General features: G+C 39.6%; 1 protein-coding gene and 1 long non-coding RNA gene across 4 annotated transcripts in view; one reads left to right on the forward strand and one right to left on the reverse strand.

The window, feature by feature from the left end:
- Nucleotides 1-8,059, forward strand: part of dachd (dachshund d) — a 92,447-nt gene extending 84,388 nt beyond the window's left edge. Inside the window, exons 8-11 of one of the 2 annotated variants that reach the window (XM_082508914.1) lie at nt 1,274-1,421; nt 2,127-2,270; nt 3,378-3,446; nt 7,499-8,059. In XM_082508914.1, the coding sequence (XP_082365040.1) occupies nt 1,274-1,421; nt 2,127-2,270; nt 3,378-3,446; nt 7,499-7,536 (399 nt within the window). In that variant the 3' untranslated portion in view covers nt 7,537-8,059. The remainder of the gene's footprint in view (nt 1-1,273; nt 1,422-2,126; nt 2,271-3,377; nt 3,447-7,498) is intronic. The other variant, XM_082508915.1, reaches the window with a different exon arrangement.
- LOC309691292 overlaps nt 1-14,905 on the reverse strand; it is a 107,647-nt gene extending 92,742 nt beyond the window's left edge. For both annotated transcript variants that reach the window (XR_014271942.1, XR_014271943.1), the window contains exons 1-2: nt 14,752-14,905; nt 10,185-10,305 (exon numbers count right to left, since the gene is read on the reverse strand). This is a non-coding gene — a long non-coding RNA (uncharacterized lncRNA). The remainder of the gene's footprint in view (nt 1-10,184; nt 10,306-14,751) is intronic.
- Between the last annotated feature and the right edge of the window lie 5,508 nt (nt 14,906-20,413).

The raw sequence follows: 20,413 nt of genomic DNA on the forward strand, positions 1-20,413 counted from the left end.
TGTTCTACTGTTTAAGTTTCTCTGCAATATTAAGGCTTCTGATGCTATAAGTCAGTGTTACAGAGTAAGAGCTAATTTCTTTGTCCGAGAAAACTTCATGACACGAAGATTTGAATGGACAGTTTGCAGACCTTAAGCACTATCTGCTCAGAACTCCATTTAAGCTGCAACTCAAACACCCTCAGTCAGAAAGATGAATGTATTTGCCTTCTGTCTGAGTGTAATGATGTGTGTACGCTGCTGCCCTTCTCGTTGCACTTGTACCGTTGGCACCAGAGTCCTGCTTCTCTTTTGGCTCTGCGTGGTAATTAGAAAGGCACAAGTAAACCCACTGCGAGCTCCCAACACTCCTCTAAGTCATCTTTGATAATGATCTTCGCATTGAATATTTATATACAAATCAACAAAATGAAACCAAGCAGAAAATTAAGATAAAGCAACTTAGAATAAATTGGGGTTAGAGGAATCAACAATTAGTACGCTATAGCCCAGTGCATTGGATATAATTGCATGTGGATGGGGACTAATTGTGATGAAAGTGCCACTTCTATACGTGCACAGAACTGTGCAACATGTAATTCAGGACAGTCAGGAGTATATGATGAGTTGCTTGTCATTTTTGTTCGTATTATGAACCCCCGCTGTGCTGTGTAAGTCTGTAAAGTTACAGCAGAGAGAGAATAAGCTGGTGTTGTCCATAGTAATCGTTTACCCTCTACTTAACCAAATTCATCTCAAGTGTTTCCTGTTTTTCTTCTTTTTCTGACAAACTTCCCTTTTCTTAACGTTTGCTTCCTTTAGCTCTAACTTGTTAAAGCTGTCAACAGTTGTATTTCACAGTTTTGACCAAAAGGGGTCAGACATATGCAGCACTCACATCAGTATTCTGTATCTAAAAAAAACAAAACAAAGAAGAAGAAGAAAGAAAATAACTACCCCACACTCTTGTAGATCTGTACCCAGAGCTGTGGAGCAAAAGGTTGCACTAAAAGGCACCGTCATGGGTAAGAGGCTAGTTCAGGTGACAGTCTGACTGAAAGGAAACGTGTAGAAGCAGTCAGTTTTTGGCCCTGTGTTCTGCTTCAGCGCTGTGGGCAGTACAAAGAGCTGCTGTGACATACTTTCAGTGTGGTTTGCTGTCACTTCATCTTGAAACTCTTAAATAGACCACATCATTCTCTCTCTGCCCCCCCACTCATCCCTTTTTTGCTGTATATCTCGCTGTGTATATATTCATTGGTGTGTGTTTCTGTATGCGTGTGCGTGTGTGCAGGGCCTGCTCAAAGTGGCAATTGACAATGCGCGGGCTCAGGAGAAGCAGGTGCAGCTGGAGAAGACAGAGCTGAAAATGGAGCTGTTCAGAGAGAGGGAGCTCAGGGAGACTCTGGAGAAGCAGCTCGCCATGGAGCAGAAGAACAGAGGTACTGCCTGACGACTGCCTGGCACTGTCAGCCGTGTGTGTGTGTGTGTGTGTGTGTGTGTGTGTGTGTGTAAGAGAGAGTGAGAGCAGGTGGGTGGGCTTGTGCACAACTGTGTACAGTGTTCTCATGTTCAGACTTCACAGGCCTGTGCTCATGTAGATATGATCGCTCCTGAATGTATATAAGCAATTCTCCATGTATGTTTAATGCTTCTGATTAAAGCAGACATAAGCTTCTGTGTGCTTCTGTGGCTGCACATAATGTGATAGCATAGCTCTGGTTTTCCCCCTCTTAGTCTGTTAACATAATTGGAAATACACACTCGATACAGATTTACTCTCAGTCTCATGTAAAATGCATCACAGTCATATGCTAACTGTATCGTTTATGTTTAATGAGAGAAACTCATGAAAAATATCCCAATAAATTTTTCAATTAGCTTTAATTCCCTCTAGCAGTTTACTAAGTCACAGTGAGTATTTACTCAGAATCTCTTCTTTAAGGAAATATCTTTATATATAATAAAATATTTAGGATTAATTGAGTTTCCCTTTTCCATAATAGTGTGCTACACTGACTAAAAAAAAAGATTACCATCTTTCTGCTAGAGTATGGTGATAATCACATTTCATTTGAAAATAAGGCACCGCTAATTTGCCCCAGAGCTCATTTTATTTTCCCGCTGTGGTCTTTTCCTCGTCTTAGCCATCATTCAGAAGCGTCTGAAGAAGGAGAAGAAGGCCAAGAGGAAACTCCAAGAAGCTCTGGAGTATGAATCCAAAAGGAGAGAGCAGGCCGAGCAGACCCTGAAGCAGCCCTCGCCCTCTGACAGCATGCGCTCACTCAACGGTCAGACACTCCACAGTGAGACAGTGTTGCTGTACATGACTACTTAAGTGTGGAATTTAGAGGGACAAATAAGGAAAAGAAATCAAATGCTGGAATTCTTCCCGAGGAAAAGTGATAAAACAAAACAAAAATGATCTATTATTTATCCACATCAAATATTTTTTAGTTGCTATCTCATTTCAACTGCAACTTTCCCACAGTCAACTTATACATTTGCTTTCTGTTCTCATTATGTCCTTCTACTACTATTACAGCACCCAGTCATTTCAATTATCATTTAATCTACCTCTTGATTAATTGATTAGTCATTTAACATGTCTAAAATATCCATGGTGACATATCTTTACATGATTACCTTTGTTCTGTCAGAGGCAAAATACATTATGCTGACTATGACACGCGTTTAGAAGGCTGGAACAGACAACATCAGCATTAATTGATGAACAAAATAGTTCCAAATGATTTATTTTGCTCTCTATCTGCAAGCCGATTGGCTGACGTTTTCAGCTCTAACGAGTACTCTACACAGGGATGTATCCCGGTGTAAGCACACAGACAAGCACACCTTTCCAGCACCTTTGAGGTACAAGTACATTTCCTCAATTATTGATCACTGTGTTTATCTGACAGCTCTAAGCTGGCAGAAGCCCAGTTCCATTTGTAAAAGAAACGTTCACTTCAATGCGTCAGTCATTAATGCACAAGCTCAGCCGTATCAAAGTGGCATTCTTTTATCATTAGTTCACTGGTCTGCCACTAGCGGTGCGCAGTATGGAGTTATTAAGGCAATTAGAAAAAAAAATCAAAACACGACTGTTCATATTAGGTGCAGGTGTAACGTTGCTTTGCTAGCTTTATTTCATCAAGCCACGCTGGGGTTTTTAGTTTAAAAGATTGTTATTTCAAAGTGTTAAATCAAGGATTTCTTTCTTTCTCTCCCACCCTCCCAAACACTGTTGGTAATTAAAGCGAGAAACGGGACGCATGCGGCTTAGATAGAGATTGACATCTTAGTCTCTTGTTTTGAATGAATGATGCTGTGAAAGTGGCATTGTGATAGGTGGATGTCAGGGATGTTTAACGGCGGTGATCCCTCTCTTCTCTCAGAATCTCTGACCCCTGAGATGGAGAGTGACCGCAGCAGTGGGAGAACAGATGCTGAAAGGACAATACAAGGTACAGGGGCTCAGATGAGACAATAAATCTCCCTCTCTTTCTCTGGCTCTCACTTTTGCTCTCTTCCTCTGTTGTCCCCCCACTCCCTTTCTCTCTCACCCTCCTTTGCACACACACACACACACACACACACACACACACACACACACACACACACACACACACACACGCTGCTTCAGTTTATGAACATTAGTGTTTCTGTGCCTGCTGTTCAGACATACAGCTCACCATCTGGGCCACAGCACTAGGTCAAGATCATTGGTTTTCTGTAGAAATAATATTGTTCTTTCTCTTGACTTTTAGTGGGTGTGATGCTTTTAGGGAAAGAGGTAAAACTCGCGTGGGATAGAGCTGGAAAATAGCGAAAAAGCTAAGCTGTAAGGTCGTGGAAAAAAAAAAGACTTTAAAAAAAAGTTGTTTATTTACAACTCAGGCGGCATTAATGAGTCATAAAACCACAAAAAGCAGTGGAATCCCTCCTTTGATAGTCATAAACGGGGCAAATCAATCCATTTTATGAATAAGCCTTGTACATTTTTAATGGTTTGTTTGTTTGTTAGCCTTGGGGGTGCAGTATGTGTTTGGGGAAGGGCGCTCCAGCGATAACCTCTGTAGACTGTCTGCTATCTGTGTTTACCCAGATACAAGACACCTCACAGAGGTTGAATATCCTCATTATTACTCGAACGTAATGCTTTAATACGCCTCAGCTGCATCTGCTCAGAACCGCCCTTATCAGTGGGAGAGGTCCCAATTTATCCAGGAAAATGCTGCACGTAATTTGCTGTGAAAAGTGGGGGAATGTTCAGTTTTGTGAATAAGTTAGGTCCCTTTAACTCTTTAATGTATGATTAGTCTACTTGAACTGATATTTTGTGAAAGGGCAAAAATAAGAGGAAATGTAGCAAGAGAAATAATGACTTCTCCTTAATTAAATGTCATTCAGTCACTGCGGGGATCTGAAACAGTTTGATGCCCCCACCCACCCCACCCGAAAAAAAGAAAGGAAAAAAAAAAAGGGAAATCCATATGTCATCATTTAAAAGATAACTTCCAGATACAGCGCAATTATAGCTCTCTATTTCATACCAAATTAGTATATTTAGCCCCCTTTAATTTCTAATATTTCACACTTTCGTCAAGAGCCTGCCTCTTTGTGATGTAATTGTGTCAGATTCAATGTGTTAAAGCTTTTGCACTTAAAGTGACAGCAGCCATTGTCCTGCTGCGATGTAAAGTCTGGGTCGAAATGATTATTTTTCCTCGTCTAATCCCGGTTCGAAACACCATGATGGGAGCGTAGAGCATATAATTTTTGTGGTCTCTCAATCACTCTGATCATTGCCTCGAAGAGTGGAATGAAGGCGGAAACCGAATAACAGGCTGCACTTTGTGTTTTGTTCAATTAGAGAAGCATTTGTCTGCCACCCATGTCTCCTCTCCTCTACTCTGCAAGCCTCGCCGTATAATTAACCTCAAATGGCAAAAAATGATGTTGATAAATTACACAAGCAGAAGGGGGAAAAAAACAAGCCTATCACTCGCATGAAAGCCGAGAGAAATGTGTGGGTATAGTCTCAACTCCAAACTCAGGGAGGCGAACGGGGAGGGAGAGGGAGCGAGAGAGAGAGGGGTGGAAAAAAAAATAATGAGGGCATAATTTTAGAGAACTAATTATTTCTATTTGTCTTTTGTCACACTTCTCTAATTCTGCGATATTAACACAGTCTGTGTTTATTAATTGCTTTTACAGTGTTTTGAATCGGGTCCAAGAGGGAGCGTGGCTCTTTTCACAGGCAGGCGAGCTACTGGGACTGTACCTCGCCAGTACTGCCTGGCAACGGTGCGCACGCGAATATCTTCCCCCAGTATCTTCTCTGGTTCCCTGCCGCTTCCCCACTCGACGTGTTCGGCAAGTTTACACGACCCTGCGCGCGGAGATAAAGTTCTTTGTTGCAAGATTAAACATCAAAACAGTTAAAGTGAAATTAAAATTAAATGAATGAATGTCACTGAAGCAAAAAAGACTGTAATTAATGGATCCCTTAATTGTCTTCATAAAATATTTGCATGGGCATAATTTGCATAATTTACATGTATTAATTAATCTTTCAAAGGAATTTTATGCTGAGAGAAGCCAAAAATTCCCTTTGTTTTATTTAGCATCTAATGAAATATTTATTCTCTTTAATGAACTTTTCATCTTGATTTGAATATAAAAATACGAAAAGTTTTAACATATTTTAATGAGACAGCCTTTCATAAAACAACGTGTCAAAACGTCGCCAGTCTTTCGGGGCTTTTTTTTCCCCCCGTCGCGTGTGTAAAGCAGATGTTTCAACATTTGCGCTAATATCAGCGCCGATTTCAGGAAGTATTTGAATCGGGGAGATTTGTTTGTCGAGTTCCCACCTCCCACTCCCCCCCCCCCCCCCCCCCCCCCCCCCCGCTTTCGTGATCATTTCATCTGTCAGGAGCAAAACGCCGCGATGTTTAAGCCCCTCTCGACAGTGTATTAAATGTCATCCTCTATCAAATAATCGCATTCTCTTTGTTTTCATTAACACCCCTATAAATTGCTCCAACTGTGAAGCTGGGCAGGCAGGCAGACAGACTGCGAGGTGATGCTTGATCTGCTGTTGTGGGCTTGTGTGCATGTGTGCGTCGAGTTGTGCATACCTAACCCACACCCCCCCACACACACACTCGCACAAATTCAAACACCCCCACCCCCCTCCATCTTTGGCTTTCTGTTCTTGCTACTGCTGCATTCATGCTGTAATGACTTTTACACAGAACTCAGTGGTTGTTGCTTGAATAGAGGCAGCCAGAGTGCAATGCCTTTGAGACCTACAGCAGTGCTGGGTAATTAGCCTGTGTGTTTGTACACCCCTCATCCTCCCCCCCCCCCCCTCCCCAAACACACAGTACATACACACACACACACTCATACACACAACAAGCTTTTGTTGTCTCCCCCGTCTGTGCACAATTCATAAAACACAGCCTAAAAGGGAGGGCAGGACTAATTGATAAAATATTGATAATGTAATGAGCATATAGATGATAATAAAGCACCCCAAAAATGTGTGTTAAAATAACAGCAATAGGATGTTTTTAATTAGCGGAGGTGAATGCTGTCTCTTCTGTTTCCAAGACATCGTAATCAGGTGCATCCTCTGCGGCTCGGCGGAATAGTAGTCAAGCGCAGTCTCTGATGTCCTGCATGGCTTGTGTCATGTCCGACAACGCGCGCCGCTAAACGCCTTTGTGCGCGTTTCTCTTTAACATTGAATTATTTAGGCGCACTGCCATGGAGAGGTGTGCTTCTTAAAGGCATTACCGTGGCACTCTCCGGCAGAGGAAATGTGAAGGTAATAAACGTCAAACATGCTCCTGAGCTGTGCCTAACAGATGCTTTTACCAGCTCAGTGTCGGAGCAGCGCTGCTCGCTCAGGCGAACACTCAGACAAGAGTGTTTGCCTGAAATGGACAAAGCTCGTTAGGTTGGAGGTGTCTGGAGATAACGTAGCAATGGAATGTCTGCCATTTCTAATAAACACCATTCCCATGCAGGAAATGTCACTTAGCGAGCACCTTACGTCGTAAGTGCAGGATTATGTTCAACAAGGATATCAGTTTAGATGTGTTAAATATGTGTGATGAGTCTCGTGCGTCATTGTTATAACTGCTTTTACACTGTTGGCATTAAAATATGCATGTACGCTCTGTGTTTATATATCTATGCTGATGTAGCGTGCCACACTTTGTATTGGTGTTTTCCCTCTGATATCACCAAGTTTCTTGTAGTGGTTGGAAGTAATAAAGTAAAAAGTCTGCATGATATTTAACCATATTTGTCATGGCTGCTAACTTAATCTTATCCCCAAATCAGTTTATGAATTCATAGCGGTGCCGCTGAAATTGAAAGACTACAGGGCAACATTTCAAAGTTAGGTTTCATCAACAATCGCATCCTGAGTAGTGCTTTTTACGTCAGCGGGATGTTAGCTGTTGGCTAATCTTTGGCTTCTGTGTGTTCTCTGTTGCAGATGGAAGACTTTTCTTGAAAACCACAGTGATGTACTGATAAGGCCACGAGGAGCTGGAGGAATTTAAAAAAAAAAAAAGAGAGAGCGAGAAAAAAGGGGGCGGGGTGGGGAGAAAGAAAGAAAAGAAAACTCACGAAGACTTTCGAGAGCCCTTATCCAGGCAGATTTAGTAGTGGAAGGAAGTCAAGCTGCTTGTAGGAGTTCAATGGACATGCTGTGTTCACCCCAGTGCTGGACAAGGTTGAGTTTGAATGTAGAGTAAGGAGTCTTTTTTTCATCGCAGAGGCCAACTATGAAATAGTTTGACGAAGCAGGTTTTGACACAACAGCTTGGCCAACGTGAAGGATAAACATATATATTGAGCACAGTAAAAATGTACCCATGGTACATGGTTGGTAATAACTCATAAATTCACAGCACTGAAGATTTTTATACTGTATCTCAGCCAGCGAGAAAGCTTCAAAAAAAAAAAAAGAAGAAGAAGAAGAAATCCGACTGAAGTTCTGTTTTGTATTTCAAATTGAATTTTGAGAAGCTAACGAGATGAACCTTTGTGTGTGGGCGGGGTGGGAAGGGGGAGGGAGGGGAAACGTGAGTTTATCCATGTGTTCATCAAAAGAAGAAGAAGACGACTGATGTTTGATTTTCATGTTTTCTAAATTAGATGATAATACAATCAAGTTTCCTTTTTACATTTGTTGTACATACGAGATCCGATGATGCTGATAGGAAAAACTCACTCCAGTCGAACCCGAGTGGATTGATAAGGTATGTGTATATAATGTTAAGAGGTATTGTGTATGCAGTAGAACTATTAGGCAAACAATACCGCCATTTATATAAACCTTCAGTTTTTGTTTTGTTTTTTTGTTCTTTTTTTTCCGTTTTGTTTCGTTCTATCTCTGAGCCGTCATCCTTTCCTATAGCTGCCATTTTGGTGAGAAAGCATGCAGGCATGTAAATGTTTGTCCTGGAATTATGATATTTAATAAATCCTATATTGTGCTGAACAAATACTAGGGTTGACTCACTCAAGCCCGGATGATTTTAAAAACATAATTAACAAATGTTTCACTTTCAAAAATGAGGGTTTTTTTGTTTTGTTTTTTTTGCTGTCAATACTACTGTAATCTTTGTAACAGAGGTAATATTTCTTGGAATTTACTGTACATTTTTGTCATGAGGCACACTCAGAAATCAGCACCTCTCGATGCGTTTTTTAAAAAAAAAAGAAGAAGAAGAAAAAAGATGAATTATTGTCGTGTCAGCTTGAAAAACAATCAGTCATGATGCAACCTTTCAAATCTAAACGCTATTTGATTACATTGCTCTAATCCCTGTTTGACCTATACAAATACACTTTTTTTATTTTAGTTTTTTTTATAGTGTTTCAAGATATCCCGATAAGAAAAGATTCATAATTTTACTGTTACTTTCCCTAAAGACTTTTGGAGTTTTGGTGCTGAAACACCTGTGTATATTCTCAAGACATAAACTGATGTCAGTCCTTTAACTGCAAAACAGTTTAGACCTTTTGCGTTATAATCAGGAGAAGAAGGAGGAGGAGGAGGAGGGAGAGTGTCCCATGTTCACAATGTTTGTTCTTTTTTGTTCTCAATGGAGTGTCTGTTGTCACTGATAACTTATATAACTTCTTGAATCATCTCCTCATTGTATTTCAAATTCAAATAAAGTTAACATGTTGATGATAAACCCAATGTTTGTGACACGGTTCTGTGCCATTGACGTGTTTGAAGCGGTTGCCCCACAATACGCTGATGTAACATTTCCAGATTGCACATTGATATTGCTGAAACATAAACACACAGATCTTTACCACTGCGATACCCAAACATGATTTTATGGAAACATGGGGGCATCTGCTTTCTTTGAGGTCGTATAGTTGTGTTCATTTTAGGGACATTTACAATCAGCCTTCAGACTTTTAACTCTTTTCTATGTATTAAGAATGAATGAACATATTGTTCTTTGCTTTTTAAAGCAGTAAAAAAATGTGTATAATCAGATGATGGGAATAACTTCTGTACAATTTCCTTTCTTTTCACTGACTCCAGATGCAAGTGCGAGTGTGCCCTTTGACTTGTGTGTGTGTGTGTTTAATGCATAGGCTGATCTTAGATAAAAGACGCAAATGAGGGTGTGACCAAGCTCACTGTAAATAAATTACTTCATGTGTACTTCCGTGTGTATGATGCTAATTCACAATATATTGCCCTAAAATGATAAACAAAAACACTCCCTTTAACCAGCCCTGCACGATGAATGGCCATGCTTCGTAATATCCGCATTAAAAAGCACTTGGGGTCTCGCTGAGCTGTTGAGAAATCATAAAGCTGTTATAGTCGTGCTGCCTTTTTGTTTTGTGAGTGTGATATTGGCAACGTTTCGGCAGCATAATATGTTTTCCTTGTGTGCATGCTTTCTGACGCAGTCGTGTCCACAGTGGAATAATTTCCTTTGCACACTTAAAGTACTAGCTGAGGTAAGCACAAATTCATTAAAAGTTTTTGAAAGCTGTCAAATCGTGAGGCTGCGACGCAGGTTTTAGTCATTAGTCACAATCGGTTACTCATTTGATCATTTTTCACAAGAAAATTAGAGGAAATACAGGTTCCTGTAATTATTTAACAGAAGCACTTCACCTGTATTGCCATTATAGCTCACCTGGTTGAGTAGGTGATCCATATGCTGAAACATCGCAGATGCCTGCGAGGCTTGAGTCTGCACTGGGCTGTTTTCTGCATGCCATCCTCCGCTTGCTGTTTCCTGTCTGCTCTCCACTGTCCTTAAAAATAAATATAAAAATAAACCTAATGACCATGCACTTGCAAGGAGAAACAAAGTAGCTGCGCATACACAAACACACACACACACACACAGTGTACACTCCTACTGTACTAAAAGGGGACCGTTGTTTTACACAGCTCATGAGTGGACCACTTTTTTTTAAGGAAACAAAAACAAAATTGAAAATATTATTTAAATGCCCTTTTTATATAATATAACAGAAAATACATAGGTCTTAGTCACAACAGATTATTTATTTACGGATAGGGAAATACAGGTTCCTGTAATTCTTTATTTAAAGTGTTTCACCTGAGTTGCCGCCATAGCTCACCTGGTAACCATATATTGAAAGACTGCAGGGGTGTAGGTTTGAATCTGTCCTGTCCTGTCATCTGTTCCATTTTGAAACACACACACATACACACAAGTACATGCCTACAATACCAAAAGGGAACCGTGGTCATAAGTGGACCACTCTTTTTTAATGTTTTGTTGTTGTTGTTTTTTTTTTTTTGGGGGGGGGGGGGGGGATTTTGAAGGAACAAATATAAAATGGAAAGCATTAAATAAGGGACTTGTTTAATTAAAAAAACCAAGAGGAAGGCAGCAACCCTGGATAATATTTCTTTTTTTTATGTGGAGCTGGATATCCTGACACATTCTGCACTACATCTAGTTTTTAGTTGTACGAACAAAAATTCCATGGGACTTTTGTTCGGAATAAAAACAATTAATAGGTAGATGCTTGTACAAGCTTTTCTTGATTTATTGCTTTTGTTTTTGATTCACAACACCTATCCACAGGGATTATTTTCAAGTAACTGTAACAGGTACAGCTCTTAAAGCACATAAAAAATATAAAATCGACATTGAAAGACAAATTTCTCTAGTAAGCAATTCTGAGTGAAATGTGTTGACACAGCATGCTTGGCCCATTCCCATTTTGCATGCTTTTTAAAGCATGGCCATAACACAGCCACAGAGATGAATAATTGACTGATTGCTGCATAATTCAGTGCTGCATTGTAAAAATTCAAGGCCTAAAATATTTCAAGCTTTTCTTCTTTTTATTAAAAATGAGGTTAAAGTTTCAATCAACCTTGAAAGAACAATATGACACACAGTGGGCAATCAATCATGAAACCATGCTTCTCGTGGAGTTCAGACTCACACTGGCTGTCAACGCTCCACTCAGTAAAAACTTAAGTTCACTATCGTTTGAAAGAAACTTGCATAACGTCCACTTGATCCATCAAATGACTCCAAGGTTCCTTCTTTGCGCTGCAGTGAAAGATTCACTCTGCTCACCTCCAGTGAGCTTCTGAGATGTGGGCTGTTCTCAGCTATTACTCAGATATTCTGTTTATTTCTCTATCTGATGCATTTTCCTGCACTTGCATGTGAGAGAAAAGGCCCCGCAGCTACATGTTTCATATCACTGCACATTTTGTAATAAATTCAATTCAGTACAAATATGACCATGAGGCACAAAGACTTTAAATACCAAATGTGCATTATAGATGTGCTGTTGCCTTTTTTTTTGCTTCAACATAGTGCGGAAAGCACACTGCTGATTGCATATTCAAAGCACTGAAAGCCTTGTGAGCTGTGTGTTTTACTTACTTGGCTCAATGTGTCGATGCGCTCATGAAGACATCATGAACACATGATTATTCTTGCATGATCCTTTTGGTTCATCCAATGTCACAATGCGACTTGGTTGATGTTTTGTGCTTGCATGGTTAGCTTAAGATCGGCAACAGATTTTTTTGCACTTAAAGGATGAAAAGTTTCACAAGTGAGAAATGAAGCTTTATTTATGCTTCAACGTCGTGTCAACTACATAGTTAACCCCAACTAATTCCTCGCTCATCATCCCAGCCAGGCGATGACCATTTAGTGAAGGCAGTAATATTGCATGTCTCTTGATAACTCAGTGGTGACCTGGAGTCTGTGGAGAGGCATTAGGAAGGTGCAGGCTGATCATCTGAAAGATGGGACTAATGTCACCTAATCAGATAGACCATTATGCATTAGTGAAACTACAAAACAGTTTTATCTGACAAGGGCCAGGCCACATTACCTAAATTAACATTTTGCAAGCATGAACATGGAAGACGACAGAAGCGAGAGGAGGGCTGTAGGACGGCGGCCTGTGCTTAGACATTCGGCAGTAATTATTAATTTATGATTGTCTCTGGTCTTAATGAAAATGAAAGCCAGGAAAGAGAACAGGGAGGGATAATGTGGCGTGAAATTGAGTTTCATTTGTACAGGGGCCACCTTTTAACTCTGCGCTTCTTAGGCGGAAATGAAGCCGAGCTCTTCCCCCCCTCTCTCTAGTGAATGCATTTCAGATTTTTTTTTTTTTAACTATGTTTCTATCATGCCTTCCTTTGAGTCTTCAGTCAAAGCGTGCTCATATCCTCTCATCCTTTTGTGATATTTGGGGCCAACGCGGCCTTTAACATCTCCATTACTCTCATAAGGCCTTTTCAAAATGACACAAGGCTCTTTGATGTTTGATAACTATGTCAACAAGTTTGTTGAATGGAAATGTCTCTACACAGCACCACCTTAATGTCAGTGAGGCGATGGAGAAAGGTCTCAGACCAGGTTGGTAAAAAAGGGTGATGTGCGCCACATTGTATGGAGTATTTTTCTTTATTTTATTTTTTACTAAAGGATTGTGGAGGGCCAGACTTATGTTGTACTGGTGAGGTAATGGGTTAACACCTGGAAAAATAAATAAGGGTTTTTGCTTAAATATGTGTATGCATGATGAAAAAACCCCTCTGATGTTGTAAACACAGGAACAGATATTCAAGTCCAACATTTAATGACTGCAGTTACTTTTTTTTTTTCTTTTAAAGGAAGTCATAATACATCACTAGCTTAAAATTCTTTTGATATTCAACTTAACTGGATACAGGCAGTTACAGACAATGTGCACCATATTAAAACTCCTGGGCTGAAAAATTAAGTCAGTGCAAAACGCCATAAACTACATTTTCTGGAATGGCCACTTGAGGCTGGTTCAGTCAGTTTCCACAGACACTAATGTTAACATGACTGACTTTAGAGCTTGTGTTTACAACCAGATATAGGAACGATTTCAAAATGATATCACGATATTTCCAAAAAATCTGTGATGATGATGATGATATTTATGATGATGTAGTGTTCTGATGTTTGCAGCTTGCAAGCAGCACCAAATTATAAGTATAAGTAAATGAAGGGCCTTATCCATCCTTCTTTTTAAATGAGCTACTGTCACTGATGACACACTACCTAATTCAAAGTGTGAATCCATTGACACAAGCACAGCATTATAATGCAATAGCTGTGAGACAGCATAGCCTAGTTAGTGTTCTTGAAATTTTAATATAGGTACACTCCTTAAAAAAATGAAAGGAACATTTTGAAAACACACCAGATCACAACAATCGTGTTGAATAGCTATCTTCAAATTGACTGGCTATTGTGTTAGGAACAAAAGGATGCCGCATTGATTCGTGCAAATGAAAATTATTAACCTACAGAGGGCGGAATTCAAAGAGACTCCAGAAAACAAAGTGAAAAAATAATCCTTCTCTCACTAATTTTATTGCAGCAACTCAAAATGGTACTTAGCAGTTTCGATGGGCTCCACGTGCTTGTATGCATGGAGACAATGCCCTCTTGATGCTATTTTGTAATTAAGAAGTATTCCTTTAATTTTTCTTTGAGTAGTACATAAAACAACTGCGTAATACTTTAGTTTAACAATAACTAAAGCAACTTAACCTACTAACAAATCAGTATTGTCACATAGTGAATCTTAAAGATACAGAGCTTTTAAACCACCTGCTAAAGCCATGTTTTCCACCATATGACCACATCAGTAATTCCCATCTAACATCAGCTCATCCTGTTTACTTGTATATTCTGCAAAACTCTGCTTTGTTGGAGTTTGTTGAAGTGGCTCCCTGTTTAGGTAGTAAATCCTTACTCACTGTCAGACATGCCTGGCTCATAGTTGTCTTGTTGTGTAGACATGTTAATGTTGCTATAGCAACGATATCATGATATGACATTTTTATATCATTTTAATGTTTATATCACTGTTATCTTGGATAGTATGATCTAACACAGGCCTAGCCTCGGTTTCTATAACTGATTTACTTGTAACGCGTTACTGTAATCCGATTACTTTTTTCAAGTAACGAGTAAAGTAAGGGATTACTATTGCAAAAACGGTAATTAGATTACCGTTACTTTCCTGTAGGAACGCTGCATTACTGCCTTACTAAAACCGTGAATTTTCTTGCAAGAATCTCTCATGACAGTGACGTAAGCAAGTGCGACGTTTGTGACAACAGCTGTGTGCAGATCAACAATGGATCACATATCGATTGTGGGAGAGAGTATGAGTGTGCAGCGTTGAAAACGTGAAAGTACTGACCTTACTTTGAGTTTGATTCCATAAAAAGTGACAAAAACATTAGCGTCCGTTGTGCGTGGGAAGAAAACTTCTTTTTACAGCGGAAAAAAAACCCTAAACTTCCAAGCATGATGTAATGTGAAATTCACAGAGAAACTCGCGGATTTTTCAACTGACCGCGGCACACCTGCACCAGCGTAAACCTCCGCCTACCCGACTCTTGCTTTACATGTGAAAATAGAGCAACAGGACCGCTGAGTCTTTGACTTTATTTATTTTCTGCTGTGTTTTACTTGCATCTATTTGAAAGAGTGAGTGTAAACACACACACACACAAAAAAAAATATTTTGTGTGCTGGAATGTGCAGAAAATAGGTTTAAATATTAAGTCAGAGAATGTTGCATATAATTAAATTTTTGCTTGATGCATAAAGTTAAAAGATTAAAACTAATAAAACAAGTTTTAAAAAGGGACCTTTCCATTTGATTACATTTTGTATGATGGATTATGTAGAAAAAGTAGAATTGGCCTCAAAGATCTATCGCTTTATCACCTAAGGTTGTAAATTGTGTTTTTAAAAAGTAACTAAGTAATTACTTACTTTTGAAAATAAGTAATCAGTAAGGTAACGGGATTACTTTTTGGGGAAGTAATCAGTAATTAGTTACTGATTACTTTTTTCAAGTAACTTGACCAACACTGATGATAGCTATGGGTTTTTATTTTCCTATTTCAATTTGATTAATTTGTGGAAGCACTACGCCACAGGTAGATGCTGACTGGGTTTCACTTTGGCTAATTCAAATCATGAATTAAACTTCCTGACTGTGTTTGTGGTGTTGGTGCCTTTCATAATATAATTTTCTGCCAAATAAGATGTATTATTATCAAAAAAAAGTACAAACAGTCTGTCCAAGAATTTATTTTTTGGTAAGTAAAATTATACTTATGTTATGTAGCACTAATTAGCACCAACATCAGCATCATTAGCACTCTTTTAAGTTTATATCATGGGCCACAATGATGCAAAGTCCAGTATTACCTCTGTTTTGGGGATGGTACAGTGATGTGGTGCTTAATACTGTTGCTTCTGGGTTTAATACAGGATTCTGCCTTTCTTTGTGGACTCTGCATGTTCTCCCCATGTCTTTGTGAGCTGTTAGCAAGTACTCAGGCTGTCCAAAGACATGCATGTTAGGTTAACTGGTGATTATACATTTGGATGTAGGTGTGAATGTGAATGAGTTACACTGGATGGAAGAATGGATGGAAGAAGAAAGAAAATTCTGAAATGCAAAGAAGCTAGATCATTAGAACTGTGGGGATCCTGAAAGAGATGGACAGAGGTGGGTTCTTTAGTTAAAGCCAGTAGGAGTACTAGCTGTCACATGATCCATAGTCAATAGGAAATTTGATTTCTGCCACAAGGAGCATTATTGTTATTCATACAGAGAAATGTGAAGATTTAAATCTATTCAGTATATAAACCTAATATTCATTAAATCTTATATTACCTCGGTAAACATGAATAAATTATTGAATATGTGGCACACATTAAATGATTTGATAGTTTTATGCATTTATTTAACCTTTGTACGCCGTGTCAAAAAAAATATTTTGGTATTGAAGGAAATTGCCAAAGTAATTAATTACACCTGCGGTGACAACAGAAGGTTATTTTTTTCTAATATAAATGGAGAGTGGACCCAACCAAGTGAAATGAGTACTCTGAGGTGTTGCTCCTAGGCTTCCTAAGGTGAGGGACCCTGTCCTGCCCTCAGAGGAAATATAAGAATTGACGTAAGTGGTTCATGTCTTCTGTTGTCTGACTTTTTCACTGTATTTCAGATTAGTACACCGTGGAACTACACAAAAGTCGGCCTCTGCAAGCCTTTTAGCACCACCACCACAGTAGCGTATGATGGACACAGTCATTCCTTTTACTTTAGTTTGTTCCTGTGGCATCATAAAGAAAAAAGTCGGGAACTGTGTCACAAACTCAATATTTAGTTTCAATACTGGGGCCCTGAAAACTTGAAACATGTATCATATGTTGGTGTTTCTGTTGCTAAAATGGTAATATATATGTTTAAAAAGGTTTAATTCTGTAAATACACTGAGGGTTAAAACGTAATTCTAAATTGGTATTCTAAATTCATCAACATTCCCTTTGTGATGTGGTTAATATTCTCAGATGAGAAAAGTAGTAGGTTACCAAAGTAGCTCCAGTTGGTGATTTATGTCTTTAAGTGAGGGAAACAATTCCTAACTCATTGAATTGTTTGGTGTGGCTGAAGCCTTAATACCTATTAGTTTTCATGCTCCTGCATTCATATCATTAATGATTTGGTTTATTTATCTAAAACTTAACATGAGTATCATCTGTCACTGACATAGAGCAAGTAAAGCAAACAATGGGCTTAGAAATAAGAAGATATATTTGCACAAGGGAATTTTTGTAGATCCATTTCAAGTTTATGAATAAATTAGAAATTCGGAAAGTGATGTAAATGATTCACATCTTATCTTGTCTGACTTTTTCACCTGTGTTTTCAGGACATTGAACCAGTATCATTTGTTACTGTGGAATAACGAGTTTTTGGCCCTGGAACAGATACATTTTTTAAGCGGCCACTGTTTTTCCTGAAATATCAATACAATAGTGATTTATATCTGAAGTGCATCTGCAGGCTCTTGCAAAATTACTCACAGACACAGTATCCGAATCACCAGGGTTGGTTATATTAAGTCAATTACATTTTTACAATTGTGAGCGAGGGATGGTTAATTTAGTTTGACCCAAGAGCCACCGACACTCCCCCAGATAACAGACAGATGAGACGAGTGACCACAGGCATAAGGGAGTGTGTGTCTGAGTGTGTGTGAGCCCACTGGATTAGTCTTCATTTGATGCCTCTGTCATAAGGGAGGGGAAGACTGAACGTTGGCTGGCAGAGCAAAGAAAACACACAGGGTCAGTAGAACACACACAAACACAAGCACACACTATTAACCTCCCCCCAGCTCATCAACTTTATTTTGCAATCTTCCCACAGAACCATTAGAATACCCCGAAGAAATGACTTTCCAATTAAAGGGGATCTAGAAGACATTTTTTTTCTTTCTTTTTTTTTTTTATATCCTCAGCTCCTGGAGTCCTTTATTCCAATAATTTAAATTGGAATTGATTTTTCAATTTACCCACTGACTGTTATGGACACAGAGCATAGGGCCAAATAGAGCTACGTTGTTAGAATTTGTCATGACAGAGCCAAACATGCAAATTTGCACATTTGTTTCATTCCAAGAAAACAATCAGGGAAGACAACAAATTTAGGCCTTGTGTGATTATAGAATTTACGCATTTATGTGGAAAGGTTACTGTAAAAACGACTCACATTTTTGTTGCGAATTAGCGCGCACGATCGCATTAAGAAGTTCAGATGTATAATTTATTGTAATGTTTAACAGGCATTCTATTAGTGCTCAAAAAACTTTAGCTCAGGCCAAAATGTGCCCAGTACACCACATTTCCCACAAGCTTCTAGAGTGGAGTAAAACAGTAGTCTGTTCCAGACAGGGAGCTAGAGCCGTACACGTTTAAGTTTGACAAACTATGCCAATGAACTCTGCAACAACAGCAGTTCCAGCTGCGTTCTAATGAGCATTTATTGTGCCTCTACAGCAGCGCTCGCTTTGCAGAGCCTGCTTCAAAGCGAACCAGATTCTACTTGAGCTGTTTTACAGATGCGTCTCGAAATCCGAGGCCGTTCTTCTGTGGACGAATGGTTCTGTCTTTTGCTCCTGACAGCTGTGCGGGCTTGTTGTTCGCTCTCTCCTGAGTTGTTTTAATAAAGTTGTGCTGCAGGACTAGTGAGAGAAGATTAATGGACGCACAGGAAGTGTGGCAGTTGTGAGAGGATGCAGGACAGAGCGGGCCAGCAGCCATCTGTTCCCTCTCCTTTACAGCTCTCTTAATGGAGAAGCAAACCAAACAACATGGATCTGAGCCCTGCAGACATACACACACACACACACACACACACACAGAGGCAAGCACACACACAGACACGCACACACCTCTATTGCACACAGCTAAACACAAAACATCACTTTATATGACAGAGATGAGAGCTAGGCTTTTGTCATTGTATTCCCCCTTGTTGGATGTGTGCGTGTGCCTGCTGGTACATTTGTGTATATGTGTGTGTGTGTGTGTGTGTGTGTATGTGCTTTTTTTCCCCCTACCTTTCAGCGAAATAAAGTTGGGTGTGAGCCACGGCTGTGAGATTTAGATGAAAGACACAGCCTGGATGGAACGTGATTAAGAGATATGTTCTTGAGGCAAAACAGGACTTGGCATTTGCTGAGACAAAACCTAATCAAATTAAAGCAAAACATGGCCATTGTTGTGGAGTGTGTTCTCTGCTTGTGTCACGTTTGAAATGAAACAGTGTAAAATAGATATGGGCTTGTGTCTGCGCTGCATCACCAGCCCAGTGACTTTATTCAGATTTACACACAGGCACTGACTAATGATGGTTGTGCCCAATGATGCCTAAAGCACTTTATAGAGCTGTCTGGGTTATAAAAAATGTTTACTATGATGGAGCAGAATGGCTCGCTGAAAGAGTATTATTGTTTACAAGATATTGTTTTCGATTAATTCACTCAGCAGAATTGTTAAATTCTCTATCCAACAGGCATGCCAACCTCCAGTTCCTTCTTCCGTCAGTAAGTAGCCTCCAGTCTTCCTTCCGCGGGCTCCCTCTCTACACCAGTGCTCCATATTTATTATTAGCCTTTAATGAAATCTATAGTCCGACTGTTTCTCATTTTGTTTGTTCTCAATGAGCGCAGGCCATGTCACGTTAAATGACAACATGCATCGTCTCCCTCTTTTTCCCAGTGAAGACATCTGTACGACATGATGAAGTTTCCTCTCTGAGTATCAATCCTGTAATTGAGCTCAGGGAGAGGAGACGTGATGTGCACACAGAGGAAGTGAAAGGCCTCCCTCGCTCTTCATTCCATTCCTTCATCCCTCCCTCTGTTTCTCCCTCTTTCCTACACACACACACACACACACACACACTATAGACTAATGCGGCATCCTACTTTTATGCACATTTATTCTTCTCTTCCTCTTTACCTGCTTGTACATTCAATTTGTCAGTCAGCTCTCTTTAGATGCACATCAGCTGAAATAAGTGCATTAGCATTAGCTGCCATAATATTGCTTTCTGTTCAGAGAGCCCTGCACTATGGCAAGGAGCTCTGCAGAGAGGAGAGATGCAAGTGGCATCTCATAATAGTGTCTTCAACAAGCATTTCACAACACTACATCCTAAGTGAGGCCGTGTCCTGGAGCTACGGTGTCTTTATCCATGTCTTTTTATCCGCCTTGTAATGTTGCTTTCTCATTCTTCTTTGACAATACCGTGGATCATGCGGAACCCGAAGTGAGACCGGATTAAATATTAACACAACCTGACACAGTCCCCACTGGAGCTCCTATTCCACTTCACCTAATAGAATTAAAAAACTTTGCCATGTGCATGGAGCAGAACAGTGTTGTGAATGTTATTCTTTACAATGACTTTGAACAAATCTTATATAGATCTACGGAGAACCTGACAAGGAGGAGGCCAAGGTTTCCATTCAACCACTTAGCTGAGCTGG

The sequence above is a fragment of the Aulonocara stuartgranti genome, assembly GCF_965226115.1.
Source record: "Aulonocara stuartgranti genome assembly, chromosome: 16".
Lineage (NCBI taxonomy): Eukaryota > Metazoa > Chordata > Actinopteri > Cichliformes > Cichlidae > Aulonocara > Aulonocara stuartgranti.